We start from the raw sequence: 19,256 nt of genomic DNA, 5'->3' as shown, positions 1-19,256 counted from the left end.
AACTCAGATATTTATGAAAAAGGCATTATTTCCAGATGTAACCAAACTTAAATGTTGTAGCAGTAATAAGGGCAGCATATGTTTCTGTTTAGCTGTCAAGGGATAAGCTGTTGACAATTATTTTCATTAGTAGTAGAAAAGCTTTTTACACAAAAACAAAAACCAGTGTTACAGACAGACTGACAGACACAGACAGAAACATTCAAGCAAAAGGCACATTATGTTGTCTGATTTTACAGAGTTGAGCTTGGAAAACGTTGTTAGGCCAAAAAAAAAAAGGTCTGTTTACGGTAACCCGACCGACCCTAGTTTTTAGGCCCGACCCTAATCTTTTTTTTTGGATCGTCTGTAAAAAAAAAAAACGCATCCAAAATAGAGCTGTTTGCGCTCAAACAGCAGACGACAGAAGGGAGGTAAGCTCAAAGTACTGTTTATAGTTATGTTGGGCAAAAACAGGGATTGATGAGAAGAAAGGAACTGTGAAACATCATAGAGAGGGGAAAAGGAAAAAAAAAATGGGAAAAAAAAAAAAAAAGCCGACCTACCGACCCTATTTTGTCACCCTATGTTACCATAAACAGACCTATTTTTTTTTTTGCCTTACCATTATTAAGTAACAAGTGTGGTATATGTGCACCGATTTTACCTTGTGTCTGTGGTGCTGTTTATAGGCACAAACCAACATTTCTCTTTTTTATCATTTTGAACATTATTTGGATACATCTTTTCTTACGGGTATGATTCCTCCATTCCATATTAGTTTTATGATTTTTTCATTGTCGCACTTACCTCTTATTTCAGACACGGCATCCAGTTCCAGTGGAGTTTGGTGAGTATATTATCACACTTTTTGGACTTTTGAAAATTGTTTTGGAGGTGACATAAATGTAATTATTCTTAAATTAGATTCAGAATGAGTTTTTTGATGTTGGTTTTATGCAACATTTTATGGAACTAGTTTATTCAAACTGAGGCTTGTAAACTGTTCAGAAAAACTGATGTTGAGTGAGTGTGGTACCAGTTTGCTTTTGCTTGTTGTTGTTGTCAACCAGGCATTTGCACAACAAATCAGTAAACACTTCTGTTGACCTTTTTTTCCTGTTTTTACATGTACAACCTATCATTGCACTGATCTGTACTTTTTTCCTTTCCTGTATGGCTAGCTTTGAAATGTATTTTGGAATGCTTATACAATCCGGAGCTGGTTTTGTCATATCACAGAGTCGTACAGACAGCAGACACCCCCTCGGCTGATGGAGCTTGATCGCAGCTCCCCTCCCATGATGATGCACTCGCCCCTCCCCATGAACTACGACGAGCGACCCCTGCCTGCAATGAAAAGGTCAGTCTGGAATCAAAGTGGGAACGTTTGCCTCTAGCTCTGCAATTTCCGTTTGTCTTCAGAGCTTCATGTATAGGCAGATGCAAGGGCAGTGATTTTTATATTTCGGAGAAAAAGATAGATGGTTTCTGCAGCTGGATTTTAATTTTTTTGATAGTACATTTACAGTGAATTTTGCTTCTCTTTTTCTCAAAAATAACTCAGTTGTCAAAGTTGTCTCTTTTGCTGCATAAGTATTACAGAGAGTTGAGTGGGATCTGTTTCATCACTGGAAAAGTGCATTTCAAGCCAAAAGGAGTGCACTAACAGAGAGAACAATTATCACAGCTTAGAAGTTTCTGATAGACAAGAAACAAGATAGTATATATACAGTTGACACTTCTAAGTGGAATATAATGAGGTTGCCCAACAGTAAAAACCCACAACAAAGCAGCCAGAAAATTAGAGGAGAAAAAATATAAATTTAGTGATGGACCCATTAGTGATGGTTAAGGGTCTTTGAAACTAGAATGCAAGCTGCAGGGTTAAAATTGTTATGAAAATATGCTTAAAAGCGAGATACCTTCAGACATTAGCAAGTTGTTTCTTTTTTCTTTTTCATTGGGGGGAGGGGGGGGGGGGGGGTGGGGTGTCTCAGCAGTGGTGTAAGCTTAGCTAGTCTGTGCGTTATGCACTCTTTTCAAGATGTGTGCGCTGTAATTAGTTCGTTCAGTGCTTTTCTTCTTCTCAGTTTCGTTGTGATACCAAAAGACATTCTGCATATTTAAGATGAAACAGATCTTGTTGCACTTTGGTGTAGTTTATTTTTCATTCATTTATTGGCACTATGTAGTTTTCTTCATACAGGATTATGTATTTTACAAACACACGTACATGTGCACAGAGATGTATACTGTTTAATCATTCTTAAATGTAGGATTTATACACATTGCAATTTCAAATGTAGAAGACTTGTTTTGCTCTTAGTATTTCAGGATGTAGTTTCACAAATAGGATTTTAGATAGAACTGACAATTTTTTTAAAGTAACGCCTGGAGGTTAGAAAAATGTTTGCATTTTTAAGCCTTCAGAGGTTAAATTAAAAGAAAATAATTTTCTTGCACAGCAGACCCCCCCCCCCCTTTTTAAAGCCTCCAAAGATCTGAGACAGTTGGGTCTTAAAAAATGAGGGAGTTTTGAAATGAAGGTAAATTGACAGAGATTTTGGATAGAAAAGTTGAAAGAGCAAGGTCTTGAAAGGGGGGTGGGGAGTAATGGTATATTAAAAGGGGGTTCCCAATGTACCATTTGTAGCAGTATAGCACTGATTTTTGACTCTTGCTGGCTTGACTAACGATAATGCACAGAAAAGTTGAAAAAGCAAGGGCTGAAAAGGGAAGGGGGGTAAGGGGATATTAAAAGGGGGTTCCCACTGTACCATTGTAGCAGTATAGCAGGGGCTCACATCCATGAGAGGTGGCATAGGACAAATGTCCTGGACAATGCAAAAGTGATCATTTGTCCTGAACAAAAATAAATCAATAGGACTTTTTTTTTCTCAGCAAAAAAAACATGAAGGCAGGCAACTGTTAACCAGGTTTGAGGATTCAGAGTTGCGACCCTTGGAAGCTCTTCTCTATAAAAAGCACATAAAGTCTCGCCAAGTTTCGTCTGCTTGGAGAGACACATCGCTTCGCAAAACATCTATAAAATAGCAAATCAAACTACTGTAAATTGGAAAGTACTGACAATGTCGGGATCAAATGAAAGCATTATCGGACAATGACCACTTTGTGACAAAAACAATTGGACATATGTCCTCTTGCGTGAAAAATGTACAGGACATAGAAAAAATATCCGTGTATGTCCGATGTCCGACGTGGATGTGAGCCCCTGAGTATAGCGCTGCTTTTTGACTCTTGCTGGCTTGACTAACTGTGAGCCCCTGTAACGCTCCATCAGTAAAGGGGGTGGTGCTCCCCCTCCCGAGGCTCCACCTGGTGGCCCCGCCACGCCTCATAGCGAGCGCGCTTTACCTGTGCAGAGGTGAGAGAAGTGTTGGTCACCGGTGTGTGGGTGTGGTTGTTGCGAAGTCCTGTTATTAATGCATGTGTTTTTGTTGTCTGTGACAGAATATGTGTAGAGGCGGTGAGGTAGGAGGGGGGTTAAAGAGAAGATGGTACAGTGGAACCTCCCGTAACGACCTCTCCCAAGAAAGACCCCCTCCTTTTGCCGACCGATTTTCTCGGCACGGATGCTTTTCACACTGTAACTAACCTCCCAAGAACGACGCCCTCCTTTTTCCGACGACCGACCTACCAACTTTGGGTCAATAACGACTTTGACCTTTTAACCAGTGAGTGTCAAAGGTCGTAATTATGCAGCACACGTGGAACACGCACGTTATTAGTCACGCATCAAGAGTCAGGGGTGGAAGTCTGTAGTCAGTAGTGCAAGCTTCCTCCGAAAACGGCGTATGGCTGCCTAAATGGCGGGGTAAAAAACGGTCATACACGTAAAATTCCACTCGTGCAAAAAACACGAGTGTACGTGGGAGTTTCAGCCCACGAACGCAGAAGAAAAAGAAGAAGAAGTAGTGCATGCAAGTCCAATAGCCTACGGCTGTCATCTTCTCACCTATTGCTGTCACAATTGAAGGACTGCCCTCGAAGTAGGGGGAGGGGTTGGGTAGGGGCAGTTAGAACAACATCTCAATAATGAATTGCTGTGTACGTATTCTGTGAGTGTGTGCTCACCAACAGAGACCTCGGGTCAATGACTCATACTTGCCAATGAGCAAGTTTTACCTATGGGACGTCTCCTTTGATGTCTGAGAGGAAACCTTCCTGTCCCAGGTTACAGACACTGACCTTCTTACCCGGAGTCAATCAGCGAGTTTTACCTATGAGACCACGCGCGCATGTGCGTGTGTGTGTGTGTGTGTGTGCTTATGGATAAGCATGATGTACGTGCATACACCAGCGCACAGACGGGCACACACGCACGCACGCATGCACGCTCGCGCGCACGCGCGCGCGCGAGTCTGCTCGTCTGTGCGCTGGTGTATGCACGTACATCATGCTTATCCATATGCACAACAAATGGGAACACAAATAGGATAACGGACACAACTTTCAAGACTGAACTGCCCAACAGTTGCCACCCCTGTGAACAAAATTATACCTCCCAAACTCCCAATAAAGACCCCTCCTTTTTACGACCGATTTTTCTGGACATTTTCAAGGTCGTTAGTGGGAGGTTTTACTGTATAAAAAAAATATGCATGATGACTTATAGCATAACTTTCTTCACCGTTTAGTTATTTGTTTATTCACTTGTGAAAGGTATGGTAACCTTTATTTTTCAAAGTGATGTTTGTGCAGGTAACAAAATTAAGTATTAAAGCAAGGTTGTCGTTTTTCTAATTCTGCACATGGTTTAGAATGTCTGTATCGTTACTGGTCAGAGATAAGATTTCCGTTTGATTCACTGGATTACATCTCAAAGAAAGTGTTAATACAATCCACACATTTTTGTTGTTGTTGTTGTAATATTTGTGTCATATTATCTGTGTTGGTGTTTGCTTGTGTTAAAAAGATAACGGTAGGCAAATGTTAGAATACATTTCATTTCCTTTAATTTCAGAGCAAAACAGAAACCCACATGAGTGTCTCAAGATAAATAATCAGTGATTCTGGAGAACATTAAACACAATGACTGAAAAAAGACATTAGTCTGTACTAAGCAGAACAATCATCAACCAGATATAGAAGATGCATATTAGTTTGTGGCTGAAATAGATTAGGACTTTGCTTAACTTCGTGTCGATACATAAGCAAAAGAACTTTCTTTTTGACATTTTGTGAGCTTTATCATTTGAGAACTTCTCTAGAAAATGTTGACGAAACAATCTCATTTTGGTGGGCATTGAACCAAAGTACATGCATGCATACCTAAAATTGAACTGGAAAATGTTTTTTAGAGCTGTTTTTACATTTAGTCAAGTTTTGACTAAATGTTTTAACGTAGAGGGGGAATCGAGACGAGGGTCGTGGTGTATGTGTGTGTGTCTGTGCATGTGTGTGTGTAGAGCGATTCAGACTAAACTACTGGACCGATCTTTATGAAATTTTACATGAGAGTTCCTGGGTATGAAATCCCCAGACGTTTTTTTCATTTTTTTGATAAATGTCTTTTATGACGTCAATTATCCGGCTTTTTGTAAAAGTTGAGGCGGCACTGTCACACCTTCATTTTTTAATCAAATTGATTGAAATTTTGGCCAAGCAATCTTCGACGAAGGCCGGACTTCGGTATTGCATTTCAGCATGGAGGCTTAAAAATTAATGAATGACTTTGGTCCTTAAAAATCTGAAAACTGTAATTAAAATTATTTTTTTATAAAACGATCCAAAATTACTTTTATTTTATTCTTCATCATGTTCTGATTCCAAAAACATATAAATATGTTATATTCGGATTAAAAACAAGCTCTGAAAATTAAAAATATAAAAATTATGATTAAAATTAAATTTCCGAAATCGTTTTAAAAACAATTTCATCTTATTCCTTGACGGTTCCTGATTCAAAAAACATATAGATATGATATGTTTGGATTAAAAACACGCTCAGAAAGTTAAAACGAAGAAAGGTACAGTAAAGCGTGCTATGCAGCACGTACAGCGCAACCGCTACCGCGCTGAACTGCAGGCTCGTCACTTTCACTGCCTTTTGTGAAAAAATGCAGTGCGCCAGTTTCATTCTGTGAGTTCCACAGCTTGACTAAATGTAGTAATTTCGCCTTACGCGACTTATTTTCTTCTTTCTTTGGCATTATTAATGAGCATTTTCGTGTAATCAATTACTAGTTTCAAATATATTCATGCATTCTATTACTTGCACAAATATGAAAATAGCCAGAGGAAATATCTATTTTCTTATTGATAGCAGATACAACTGCTTTGTGGCGCATAATTGTGACACGCTTCATCACATTTGTGCTTTAAAGTGTGCTTGTTGTTTGTTCGTTACATGATTGGTATTCACGAGGTGTGTTTGGTATCATTGGTATTTTTTAATGGCACTTTGTACACTCACACACACAAAATATTCATGTTGAATGTTCGTTGATATTATTTCATGTACATTTTTCTTGTAGCTATCCAAAGAATTTTTCAAAGCCTTCAGAACTTCATTCAAGCCGGTATAATTGTTAGACAGCTAATGATTGTTTTTGGTAGCATCATCTCATTTTAAACTAGAATTTCCACCTGAGTGAAAGAATACTTGCATGTCTTTATAACCTAGAGTATTCCCTCTATTTTTAATTTTGACAAGGTATGGCATTTTTTTTTTAAAAACTGTGTTTTCTTTACCAAAACTTTCACTAGGGCACACGCTCTTCTATGAGGTACCTCTTTTTCCAGACAGAAGTAGACCTGCCATTTGATTTTTCCTTTCATATGTTTAATACCGTTTTTGGTTTCTTGGGTATGGTAAGTAGGATTTGATATCAATCATTATTTGATGCTATTTCATTAATTAAATTACGAATCATCATTTCAATACAAAGACAATGGAAACAGATGAAGAAAATTTAATTCTTCTGCCGATTGTTACCGTAATGTTTCTGTAAAACTTGGATATTTGAATGCAGTATTTGGCAATTAAATTATCAGATTAGTATCAAAGAAAAGAATCCAAATACCTATTTTATACCAGGTAGCTTGGTTACTCTTTGTGCTAAGTTGTAATGTTTTTTCCTTATAGTTTAAATCAGGATTATTTGAAAACAAAAATGAGGCTGTGAAATTGCTATCAGCAAGTGTTTGTTTCTTAGTTGTGTTATTCTGTTTTGTATTCCTTCTGAACTATTCGTAGGATGTCAGTATTTAGCAATCATGTCTGTTCCATATCTTCTGTTAAGATCACTATTTGAACACAGTCTTTCTTTGCATGTATGTAACCACATCTCAATCTCATCCCTCAGACTTCATGTGTGTGATTCTGTATGTGCATGTGTGTGTGTGTGTGTGTGTGTGTGTGTGTGTGTGTGTGTGTGTGTGTGTGTGTGTGTGTGTGTGTGTGTTTGAGATGGATAGGTGAAAGTTTATGATGTGGTTGCATGGTATCTGTGGGGATTAATTAAGACTAATTTCTTTTCAAAAATGTTGCCCTGTAAAATCTGTGATTTAAGTGTGTATACTGAGAATTTAGCCGGTGAATGTGGGTTGGGTATCATGCACTTCTAACACTGCTTGCGACTCACCTGTTTGTTAATTATTGAATGCACGAAAGTTTGATTTCATTGCCCTGTCATGGTAAGAGATTATAGACTTATAGGTCTGCTGACAGTGAATAAAACTAAGAGGTAATTAATGCAGTCTATTTTTTGTTTAAAGCGCCTGTGTTGTTCCCAGACTTACCGGACAATAGGTCTGTTGGACCTGTATTGAAATTTTGAATACATGTAGATCCAAATGTCCTGGCTACAAAATAAGTTGTTCAGTTAACAGACCTCTTAAACGTCAAAACTATCAGACGGTCGGCTTACCAGGGGTCAGAAAATTGCATCAGATCAGAAAAGTATTGCGACAGTGACTAACTTCCTGGCCTGAAAGCAACACTGAAGTCTTAATTATTGTCTCAAGATTCTTGATTAACATTTCACAACAGGTGCTTTGGTATAACATGGTGGCATTGCTTTGCACCATGCGGTTGTGGATGTTCGTGATTTTGGAAAATGTTCTCTTTAAATGATAGGTCTTAAATGCCTCTTAAGGCTTGATAATGCAAATGTGTTAGGATGTTTTCAGATATTAAAGTATGAAGTGTCAATGTTTTTATGAACAAATCTTTTGCATCATACCTTGTGTAGAACTGGCTCTGGTAGTGAAGACAGTTTTTACTCGTAGATCTGGATTGAAAATAAAGCACTCTGTGATACGGATTTAGTTGTACTCTTTACTGAGTATGCCCTTGTGTGTGTATGAATTGTTGTGTGTTTCTGTCTCGTTGCGTGCTCATCCCCTTGTAGATCTATACGTACAGTGTGTTGTACTTCCTTGTGTGTGTATGAATTGTTGTGTGTTTCTGTCTCTCTGCGTGCTCATCCCCTTGTAGATCTATACGTACAGTGTGTTGTACTTCCTTGTGTTTGATTGTGAACATCAGAATATTTGTTTGTATATAATACGGCAGATATATGAAAATCATACTGGGAGATGGAGACCAACAGGACATTTTATAGTGTAAATAAAGATAAAAAGTATAGATTTTGAATGAAAAGTGCAAAGGAGGTTGGAAAGAAAGTGATTACATGTACCGGCTGACCGAGTAAACATTTCGTCGCGATATAACCTTCGTGGTTGAAAACGACGTTAAACACCAAATAAAGAAAGAAAGAACGAGTAAACATTTTAAGATTTGGCCTGCATCCCTGCAATTTAAGACTTCTCCTTTTTAAAGGCATCACTTTCTCAGATTTGCTGTTCAGAACCTCTACTTGTACCTCCATTTAAAACAAATGTTAGGTGTTCGACTGTTCACATTTTAAGACCAAATAGACTTGAGACCACTGTAATATATTATACTTGCATAATACATAATGTATAATACTTGCACTTGATAGACCCTCACTCACAAGTACAAACCAAACACTGTCACTGTACATATGTATACACTGTAAACATAGTTTGCCAAAATATTTTCCAGAATATGGAGGTTGGTCATCCAAACGCATGCTTCAGGTTGTTAAATATCCTAATGAATTTGTGTCACAGTCAAAGATATTTATAAGTAACGATACTTCTTGGTTTGGAAATTGTCACAGAGGATTTAATTTCTTTTGTTATTTTAGGCCACCTCCATTGCCAGAGGAGGAAGTTGAACCTGAAATCAACCAAGGTAAGTGTTTGAAAGGTTTGAAAAATGTCAACAATAATGGTCATGAAAATGCTGGAGTTGATAACAGTGTTAAAGGCATATGTACGCGCTCCCGTGTTTACAAAGTGTAGTTTGCCCATAATCGATGTCAAACGCACCATAAGACCATGTAATGACGATATGTCGCCATGCGCGGACCATATACATGCATTACAGCTTGTTTTAGAGTCTCAAAAACTTTGGATGTAAACAAAGACGCGGAGTTATTTCCCTTGCGTCAACGCTACCTCTGTTGGCAAATCTATAAATAGGACGATCCAGATCAAAATGAAAATTAACATATCTCAACATTGAAGGGGTCCTAGACCACAATATTTTGCAGGGAACTTAATTTAGCATGTCTCCAGCTGTTGGTAAAGCAATTAGCGTGTATAGTCATCGAGTACATATGGCTTTAATGATATTCATCTCTTAATTGTAACGGCAATAGATCATGACGGCAGCGAAGACAACCACCACCACGATGACGATGACGATGACGATGATGATGATGATGATGATTGATGATTGATGATAAATAATTAATAATGATGGTGAATAGTGATTGATATTAGTGATAAATGTGATTGTAATCCTTGTTTTGCTGTCTGTTGAAACAGAGCCAGAGCCGATGACAGAAGTGGATTTGAGGGAAGCGTCCACTGCCATTGACGTCTTTGGTTATCCACTGGTGAGACTCTATCTCTCTCTGTGTCTGTCTCTGTCTCTGTCTCTCTCTTTCTCTCTCTCTCTCTCTCACTCTCTCTCTCTCTATTTATTTGATTCCTTTTTTATTCTTCATACTTGTTCTTCGTTTCATGTGTGTATTATAGTAGCTAGGGACTAGCTGTAAGAAAGGACCATATGGACCTAATGCTATCATCCCTCGGTAATAAAGTTTTCGAGTTCGAGTTCTCTCTCAAGCTCCCCTGTATCTCTCTGTCTGTCTTTCTGTATGTTTGTATGTCTCTTCTGAGTATGTATATGTATTGTGTGTGTACATGTATATGTGTGTACATGTATACTTGTATGTGCATGGCTGTGTGCAAGGCTGTGCATTTCTGCACTCTTGTGTAAGTTCACACGATGTGGTAATTAATGGTGACCTTTGTCAAAACTGTTACATGTATTAACATATATAATCATAATTATTGCAAAATTATGCATAAGACTAAATTGCTCACTTTGCAAGCTTGATATTTCAGTATTTTAAAGAAAGAATTTCTGCCACTTCTTCTTCTTCTGCGTTCGTGGGCTGAAACTCCCATGTACACTCGTGTTTTTTGCACGAGTGGAATTTTACGTGTATGACCGTTTTTCACCCCGCCATTTAGGCAGCCATGCGCCGTTTTCGGAGGAAGCATGCTGGGTATTTTCATGTTTCTATAACCCACCGAACTCTGACATGGATTACAGGATCTTTTTCGTGCGCACTTGGTCTTGTGCTTGCGCGTGTACACACGGGGGTGTTCGGACACCGAGGAGAGTCTGCACACAAAGTTGACTCTGAGAAATAAATCTCTCGCCGAACGTGGGGACGAACTCACGCTGACAGCGGCCAACTGGATACAAATCCAGCGCGCTACCGACTGAGCTACATCCCCGCCCTTTTCTGCCACTTACAGACAAAATTTTTTTCAAAGCCAGAGAAAAATGGTCAGTTTGATGCTTTCCGAGGCCTTCGGTTTCTCTGTTTTAATCTGTTGTTGGCAGGAATATGAGTTTTAGGTTTTAGGAGAGCGTTTATCTGATAATGTTGAAAACTGATACCTATGTTCCTTTATTTATAGGTGTCCAAAGCATACTCCAAGACTTGGTCATACAGGGAGGATGCCCTGTTAGCAGTGTACAAACAAATGCAGGAGTTGGCAGTTCGGGACAAGGAAGAAGCCAAAACCATGATGCGAGCTGCCATATTTCTCGTCAAGCGCGGCATTGATGATAAAGTTTATGCTGTGAGTTGCTCTCGAAGTTCTTCATACATTGAAGTACCAGCGTAAATATTGTCACTTGTATTGCCTTTTGTAGCTCCTGTGTGTGTGTGTGTGTGTGTGTGGGTGTGTGTGTGTGTGTGTGTGTTGCTTCCTGTGTTTGAGTGTGTGTGGATGTGCATGCACAATGCATGCACACATGAGCATGAGTGTATTTGTGTGCACATGTGAGTATGAACGATTATTTAAATGCAACTTTTGAAAATCTGTGGATTATCTGCAATTATCGTAGTGATGGCTTCAGGAATGAAGCATTTTGTTGTTCTGTACTATACACATACTTTATGTGTATCTTTGATTGTTATATCTATAATTGTTACTGTGTATATCTTCAATTGTTAGTAATCTTTTGTCTTGCCCATTTCAGGTTTTCAAAGCAGCTTTGAATCTTCTGAGGTTGATCTTGACAGACTTTGTGCCAAAACATAAGTAAGTGGCCAGTACGTCTGGCATTGTAAGTTTTAATCACTTGATCATAAATGAGTAGCTTTGGACTTTCTTGTTTTCTTGGTAGAAAACATGGGTGTTTTTTTCTTGAAACATGTAGTCTTGTGCATGGGATATATGAGAATACTTGATTCCAGAATAACCGTTAGTTCAGAAAGAAAAAAAGCGGTCCTTGCCATGGGCTCTTGTTTTGTGTCTTTTTAAAATTTTTAGTATTGATTGATGCATGCAACCGCAAACAATCAGGTGCAAACACACGCGCACACACACACACACACACACACACACACACACACACACACTCACACACACACGCACACGCACACGCACACACACACGCACACACACACACACACACACACACACACACACACACACATACACACACACTGCAATCTATCACAAGTTCATTACTAAGTTGCATACACTTTTGTGTCTCTTTGCCAGGATACCAAAGCAGGATATTTCGTCAGCAGTGGAGAGGACATTGCAGAATCTCTTCCACAAAAGTGGAGAAACAGTAAGTCCTGGGAACAAAAATTACAGATGTTAATGTGTCTTTTTATTGCTTTTGGTCGTCACAATTTTGTGTTTTATATTTCTGGCAGTTTAAGGATTTTTTTTCATCAGGGGCAGAAATGTGCATGATAATTTTGAGGGACTGATATAAAAATTCAACTCTTTGCAAAGTTAACTGAATTCTTTTATTTTATGAATCTGATTTTTTTCTGTTCAAATATTGATTGGCTGACTTGCTGCCTGTCTGGCTGGCTAGTGGATTGCGTGGTGGGTCGGTCAGTTGGTTTGGGTAACTCATTCAGATTATGACAAGACTAACAACCATGCAACACAAATATCCCCCAACATGCTAAAGGGAGATAATCAATGAAACACAAGGAAATGGGTCTTATGTCGACCCGAGAATGCTTCCGATCGATTAAGTTAAAGCCATTAATCTACTGACAAAAATTCACGATTCTTTCGCATAATAAACTCAAGCCTACTAAAGATAAAAAGAGAGTAAAATTGAAACCGTGTTCGTCGCTTGAGGATGCCTGGTCGTCTTTTTTCCTTCAGCTTCTGTTGTCTGTTGTTCTCGGAAATGTAGATCGAATGGAATAGAACGCCAACTGAATAGCGATAAGCCGTTTGAGAATGACTTGTTTGCTTAATCCCTTCTCAAACGGCTCACTTGCAGGTTGCTTTCGCTTTATCATAAACTCATTTATAGCTAAGGCCGAAATGTATTTATTTACAATATTATTCCCATAGAGAAACTTTTTTTATGCAAACGCCTGTCTCGTTCCTCCCCCACCCTACCCAAGCCCTGTCAGTTATGCATTATTTTGCAAAAGTGAATTGGTTTCTTTTTTTTCAGGTTAAAAGAAGCCGTGATGATGCCAAAAAGTTCATTTTTGAACTGGCTGAGTTTCCAGATGTCAAGGTAGGACTTAAAAGTTAAAGTCACAGAAACTGTAAAACACCATCAGTATACATGTACTAAATACAGAAATGAGCATGAGAAAAGTTGAGCATGTTTTAAAGGTGGCAGGAGCCACCCAGAAATTGTCAACCAGTAAATACTATGATAATTTCTTTCCAAACTTTCTGCGTGTAATTGAAACAAATCTAGTGATGGACTATTACAGTAGAATCCGCTTAATAAGGCCATGTTTAATAAAGCCACCCGCTTTTTGAGGCCAATTTCTGACTGCACGGATTTTTCCTTATGTTTTATGCTTATGCTTTTATTAAATCCACCCGCTTAATATAGCCACTTTTGTCCTGCACCAAGGTGACCTTATTAAGCGGAGTCTACTGTATAAGGGGTCGTGCTGACTTTGATTGCTTTGGGTAGGCTGACACTAGCTTAATTAAGTACCCCCAGCGGGTTAGGGGGAGTCCCATATTGGTTGGGACGAGAAATAATTTACCCGATGCTACCCAGCATGTCGTAAGAGGCGACTAACAGGTTCTGTTTCTCCTTTTACCCTTGTTAAGTGTTTCTTGTATAGAATATAGTCAATGTTTGTACAGATTTTAGTCAAGCAGTATGTAAGAAATGTTAAGTCCTTTGTACGGGAAACTTGCATTCTCCCAGTAAGGTCATATATTGTACTACGTTGCAAGCCCCTGGAGCAATTTTTTGATTAGTGCTTTTGTGAACAAGAAACAATTAACAAGTGGCTCTATCCCATCTCCCCCCTTTCCCCTATCCCATCTCCCCCCTTTTCCCGTCGCGATATAACCTTGAATGGTTGAAAACGACGTTAAACACCAAATAAAGAAAGAAAGAAAGAAAGAAGCTTAATTAAGACCTATTTTGTGCAGCGAGTTGCATGAGGCTATATATAAGCAGTGTGATATATATGTATATTTTGCAACTCACCAAAACACACACACACACACACACACACACACACACACACACACACACACACACACACACACACACACACACACACACACACACACACATATACAATGACCTTGATGTTTTTGGTATTTTTCTCTTCTGTTTTCAGCCAAGCCAGGCAGTGCCTCACGAGTGTGTGAAGCCCATCAAGCTGACTGTCGCGCCTCGACTTGCTCAGAGTCGTGCAGAGATTGTGGAGAAATTGTACAAAACTCACGGGCTGAATGAGTAAGTAGATGTCCTCAGGTGAGGTAGAGTCATTAGGCATGGGTTCCATTGAGACTGAGTGACATGAGTTGATGTGTGTGGGTGTGTGTGTGTGTGTGCGTGCGCGCATGTATGCCTTTGTGTTATTAGACATGTACTGTCCTTGTTGTTTTATTTGAACTTTAACATTTTCCCTGTAAGTTTGTTTTGAACCTCTCGTACCTAAACCAGACCTGAAGCAGTAAAAGTGACAAAGGTGTTGATGTTGTCATCAGCATGTGAGCGGCCTGTGTGCATCCCTAAATCTCACTATTGTCCAGCCTTCCTTTTTCTTGATTAAAATTTCTCTTCAACTGTATTTGAACCCCGCTTTTAAGACTCTTAATTTAAGACTTCCTCCCTTTTAAGACCTTAGTTTTTTGATTTCCTATTCATATCCTCTAGCTGTTTGTTTTTTGTTTGTTTGTTCGTTCATGGGCTGAAACTCCCACGGCTTTTACGTGTATGACCGTTTTTACCCCGCCATTTAGGCAGCCATACGCCGCTTTCGGAGGAAGCATGCTGGGTATTTTCGTGTTTCTATAACCCACCGAACTCTGACATGGATTACAGGATCTTTTTCGTGCGCACTTGGTCTTGTGCTTGCGTGTACACACGGGGGTGTTCGGACACCGAGGAGAGTCTGCACACAAAGTTGACTCTCTGAGAAATAAATCTCTCGCCGAACGTGGGGACGAACTCACGCTGACAGCGGCCAACTGGATACAAATCCAGCGCGCTACCGACTGAGCTACATCCCCGCCCATATCCTCTGTAAATGTACCCCCTTTTTAAGACCTGATTTTCTCAGATTTTTGGAGGTCTTAAAAGGGGGGTTCCACTGTACCACTATGAACCCTACTTTGGCTAGTGCGTATTTAACCTACATCTTTTTGTGTGTTTTTCTCTCCAGCGGTCTCACTCTGGACAACATGATGGGTTTCTGCACGGTGGCACTCAACCATAACGCAGGTGAGGTGCGGGAAGTGACGGAGCGTATTATCAAGCAGCTGTACCGCGACCACGGCACAGCCGTCAAAAACTACCTGCCCCCAGACGACGAGAAAGCGCGGAAGAACACGCTGTGGCGACAGCTCTTTGAGTTCTTCGACAAGGTGGATGGCAAACCCAGCAAGTCCGATTTGAGGGTACGTTGAAACATTCATTAAATTACATATTCCTACTCCGAATCACATGTAGCAGTTGACTCAGTCTAAAGTGCTAGGTCTGAAAAGGCTACCCGTCTAAGGGGAGCAACCCCAACTAAAAAAGTGTAAACGTAGCTATGGTAATGACGACGCACCCAGGGAGTTACCTCCCCTCCTGCGTACTACGTCACTACTGCTACTGACCACGTGACCCCTATCATTCGACACTTCAGCTTCTAGGGAGCAGGTCGTGAATTTTTTGGCTCTAGTGGAAGTTCGCTGTTTGGTGTTTGCTTAGACACCCACCGGCACCCACACCCGTCTCTTCACCCGCTGCACTGGTAGTTGGTGAGCTCGTTCCTTTACTGTATCGAACGTATATTTTCAGTTGCTACTTGAAATTTTCGGCCACGTGTTGGTCACGTATTTTGTGGTAGCCATTTTGGAATTTTGTGTCTCCATTTTGTTGTCAGCATGTCTGACGGAGACAAAAAGCGCGAGCGCGGCAAGGCTGATGCGAAGGGGAAAATTAAACCCAAGTCTTCCACTTCTGTCCCTAAGCCTATTTTGGTTGTTGTTTCTGACGCGGCTAACAATGCTGTTATGACGGTTCCTATTTCTGCCCCAAATGACCAGCCGGTTGGGGGGCAGTCTAATCAACCTACGCGTACCGTTGTTTCTCGCTCGTCTTCTCTGCCTCTTGCAGATTCGACGTCGCTGGTTTCATCGTTGCTTTCTTCGCTGGTTCCCGAGCTTCGCACGTTGGTGAGAGAGGAGATGGTGCGTTCTCAGCCTTCGACTTCCGTTGTCCCGTCGATGGCTTCCTTTCCGCTTCCGGCTGTGACGCTGTCCTTGACCGAGGCGGTTGCTTCTGTGCCTTCTACCGCTGTGGTTGGCGACGCAAGTAAGTTGGGCTTGTCCGTAGGTCCTCGTGAGGCCGCTGGACGCTCCCTGCTGGGAAGCAGCCCTTTTCGGCGGGTTCACGACCCGCAAACCCCTGTTCGTTCTCACTTTGGCTTCACGGAAGACCATCGTGTGGATGAGCAATGGCGGCATTTGGTTCAGGCTTCGACGCTTCCGGCACTCGCCGGAAGTGTAGGTCCTCCGACGTACGCACCCGCTGGGGTCGTTTCCGGAGTCGACCAGCCGGTTCCGTCTGCTGCGCTTCCGGCACTCGCCGGAAGCATAGGTCCCCCGATGTACGCTCCCGCTGGGGTCGTTTCCGGGGTTGACCGGACGTGGCCCTCTGGGCAATCGGCCTTCCGGCCGCCGTCCACAGTGTCTGCGCTTCCGCCTTTCGCGGTCGCGCCTGATACTTTTCCGGCTCAGACCGGATCTGCTGCTTCTTCCGCTTCCGCTTCCTCTCGGGTGGCAGTCGCGGGGGGGCATCACCAGCCCTTTGGGCAGGTGTCTCAGCCCTGGCCGGGACAGTCAGCGCTTCCGTCTTCGGTTGTTGCTTCGACTGCGGTTCCGGTTCCGGCGGCTGTGGGCATGCCGTCCTCTTACTCTTTCCCTATTCAGGGCATGAGTTCGGATGGCATTGGAGTGGACGGGTTTCCGGTTTCCGGTTACGGTGTTCGCCGCCCTTCTACCAGCAACGTGGACTTCGGTCCTTCGCCGGATGTTTCGGATATTCAATCCGTCGCCAGCGAAGCTGCACGTGTTGGTTATCCGGAGAGACTCAAAGTGGCTCTTGAGGCCGCTGCTGAGGTCACTTCGAGATATTTCGCGGAAGGGGCTTCGGTCTCTTCGGCTGCCGCTTCGACGGCACCGTCCGCGATGGCTGATTTTCGCTCTGGGAAGGAGGATGACTCATACTTCCGGTTTTTGGAGTCCCCATCCATAGCCTTTCAGCTTTCTCAAGTTTTGGCCAAGCCATCTCCTTCCGGAAGCGGAATTCCTTCACTTCCGGTTCCGCTGCTCGTGCCTCACGGCTCAGTTCCGGAGCTGGCTCAGCAGTGGATGGCTTCGCCTTCTCAGGCTTCTGCATTCGCTCTGTCGTCTCACAAGCGATTGGTTTTGCAGAGGTCTCCTAGGAACTTGTTGGATGCTTTCGCTCTCCCGCGTTCATCTTTGACAGTTCCTCCGGAGATGCTTGCCTTGTTGGCCAAGCCTATCAAGAAGGATGACGGCGTGCTCTTTTCTGAGAACACGCTGATTGCTTCTGAAGAGGCAGGGCGTCAGCAGCTGGAGCTTGCCTCCATTGCTGAGACGCTCATTCGGGCCCTCTCTCGTGCCCTCACTGATTCGCTGAATCCGTTCTCTCTCAGCGAGGATCAGGATGCGGATGACGTCTCCACTTTGTTGGCCGCTCTTGCGAGGGTCAATGAAGAACAGATGAGACTTTCCGCTGTGCACTATGCGCACTCTGTTATGTGTCGTCGGGATCTCTTCCTGTCACACTCTCAGTTTTCGGATCAGGCGACCAAGGACACTTTGCGTGCCTCACCGGTCTTGGAGGGTTCCCTCTTTGGGCATCTCGTTTTTGATGCCCGAAGACAGGAAATTCAGGCTAACAGGGACCAGCAGTTCTCTGACTTTTCCCTGCACAGCCTCAAGCAGTCCAAGCAGCCTCAGCCTTCTCAGCCGAAGCAGGCTAAGGTTGCTGGCCCTCCCAAACCGGCAGACAAGGGTCGGGGACGTTCCTCTTCTCGGGGCGCGAGAAGACGACCGTCTTCCGGCAGGGGGAGAGGCGGCTCTGGAAGCAAGCCTCACCCCCAATGAAGTGCTCCCGATCTCCCCCCCACCCCGCCCTCCACTCTGGTGATGGCGGGGGGCCCTTCCCGGGCACTTTCCCACTGGCTCGTGTCTGTACAGAGTCAATGGATCGTGGGGGTCGTGAGGTCGGGCTTCCGTCTTCTCTGGAAAGATGGCAAGGCACCTCTGGTCAGGCGTCCGCCGGCGTTCAGGCCTCCCTCCTCGCAGGAAGCCATTTCCGTCCTTCGGTCGGAAATAGACTCCCTGGTGCAGAAGGGCGCAGTGGAGAAAGTCCTCGACCACAGTTCCCCTGGGTTTTACGGACGGCTTTTCGCCGTCCCCAAAGCCTCAGGGGCATGGCGTCCTGTCTTGGACCTGTCGTTCCTCAATACCTTTTTGAGGGAGATAAGGTTCAAGATGGAGACGCCAGCGTCGGTCAGGGACTCTCTCCGCCCGGGAGATTGGGCGACTTCCATCGACCTGACGGATGCATACTTCCATATTCTTATGCATCCAGCCGACCGGAAATGGCTTCGTTTCCGGTGGGCAAGTCAGGTTTACCAGTTTCGCGCCCTTCCTTTTGGCCTGTCTCTCGCCCCTTGGGTCTTCACCATGGTCGTGAGACAGGTCTGCGCGCTGGTGAGGTCGCGGGGTGTCCGGCTACGTGCCTACCTGGACGATTGGCTCATCCTGAGTCAGAGTCAGGCGGGGTGCGAGCAGGATACCCAATCGGTTCTTCGGGAGGCCAACTTGTTTGGCTTCTCGATCAACCGATCAAAGTCGGAGCTGACACCGTGTCAGACGTTCACCTACTTGGGAATGTCTTTCGACACGGTGGCTTGGACTGTTCAGCCCTCTCAGAAGAGGGTGGACAAGCTCCAGGCGTGCATACGCTCCACTTTGCCTCTCCCGAGGGCCTCCCTGCGGACTTTGGCCTCCATCTTAGGGCAGATGGAGTCCATGTCTCTCCTGGTCCCCTTGGGGAGGGTCCACAAACGTCCATTTCAGCTGGCGCTGAAGCCGTTCGTGGACTCTCCCACGGTGGATTGGAATGCCCTCATCCCTCT

The 19,256-nt window shown here is 43.0% G+C and overlaps 1 protein-coding gene across 5 annotated transcripts in view; it reads left to right on the top strand.

Moving 5' to 3' along the window:
- Positions 1 to 19,256, top strand: part of LOC138978298 (centrosomal protein of 104 kDa-like) — a 54,560-nt gene that overhangs the window by 24,195 nt on the left and 11,109 nt on the right. For 4 of the 5 annotated variants that reach the window (XM_070350980.1, XM_070350978.1, XM_070350977.1 and 1 more), the window contains 11 exons: positions 802 to 829; positions 1,222 to 1,342; positions 3,284 to 3,367; positions 9,180 to 9,226; positions 9,865 to 9,935; positions 11,035 to 11,199; positions 11,603 to 11,664; positions 12,130 to 12,202; positions 13,061 to 13,126; positions 14,208 to 14,326; positions 15,258 to 15,492. In XM_070350980.1, the coding sequence (XP_070207081.1) occupies positions 802 to 829; positions 1,222 to 1,342; positions 3,284 to 3,367; positions 9,180 to 9,226; positions 9,865 to 9,935; positions 11,035 to 11,199; positions 11,603 to 11,664; positions 12,130 to 12,202; positions 13,061 to 13,126; positions 14,208 to 14,326; positions 15,258 to 15,492 (1,071 nt within the window). The remainder of the gene's footprint in view (positions 1 to 801; positions 830 to 1,221; positions 1,343 to 3,283; positions 3,368 to 9,179; positions 9,227 to 9,864; positions 9,936 to 11,034; positions 11,200 to 11,602; positions 11,665 to 12,129; positions 12,203 to 13,060; positions 13,127 to 14,207; positions 14,327 to 15,257; positions 15,493 to 19,256) is intronic. The other variant, XM_070350979.1, reaches the window with a different exon arrangement.

This window comes from Littorina saxatilis, linkage group LG10 (assembly GCF_037325665.1).
Source record: "Littorina saxatilis isolate snail1 linkage group LG10, US_GU_Lsax_2.0, whole genome shotgun sequence".
NCBI lineage: Eukaryota > Metazoa > Mollusca > Gastropoda > Littorinimorpha > Littorinidae > Littorina > Littorina saxatilis.
Note: the sequence above shows the minus strand (reverse complement) of the source record. Positions and strands in the feature narration are given on the sequence as shown.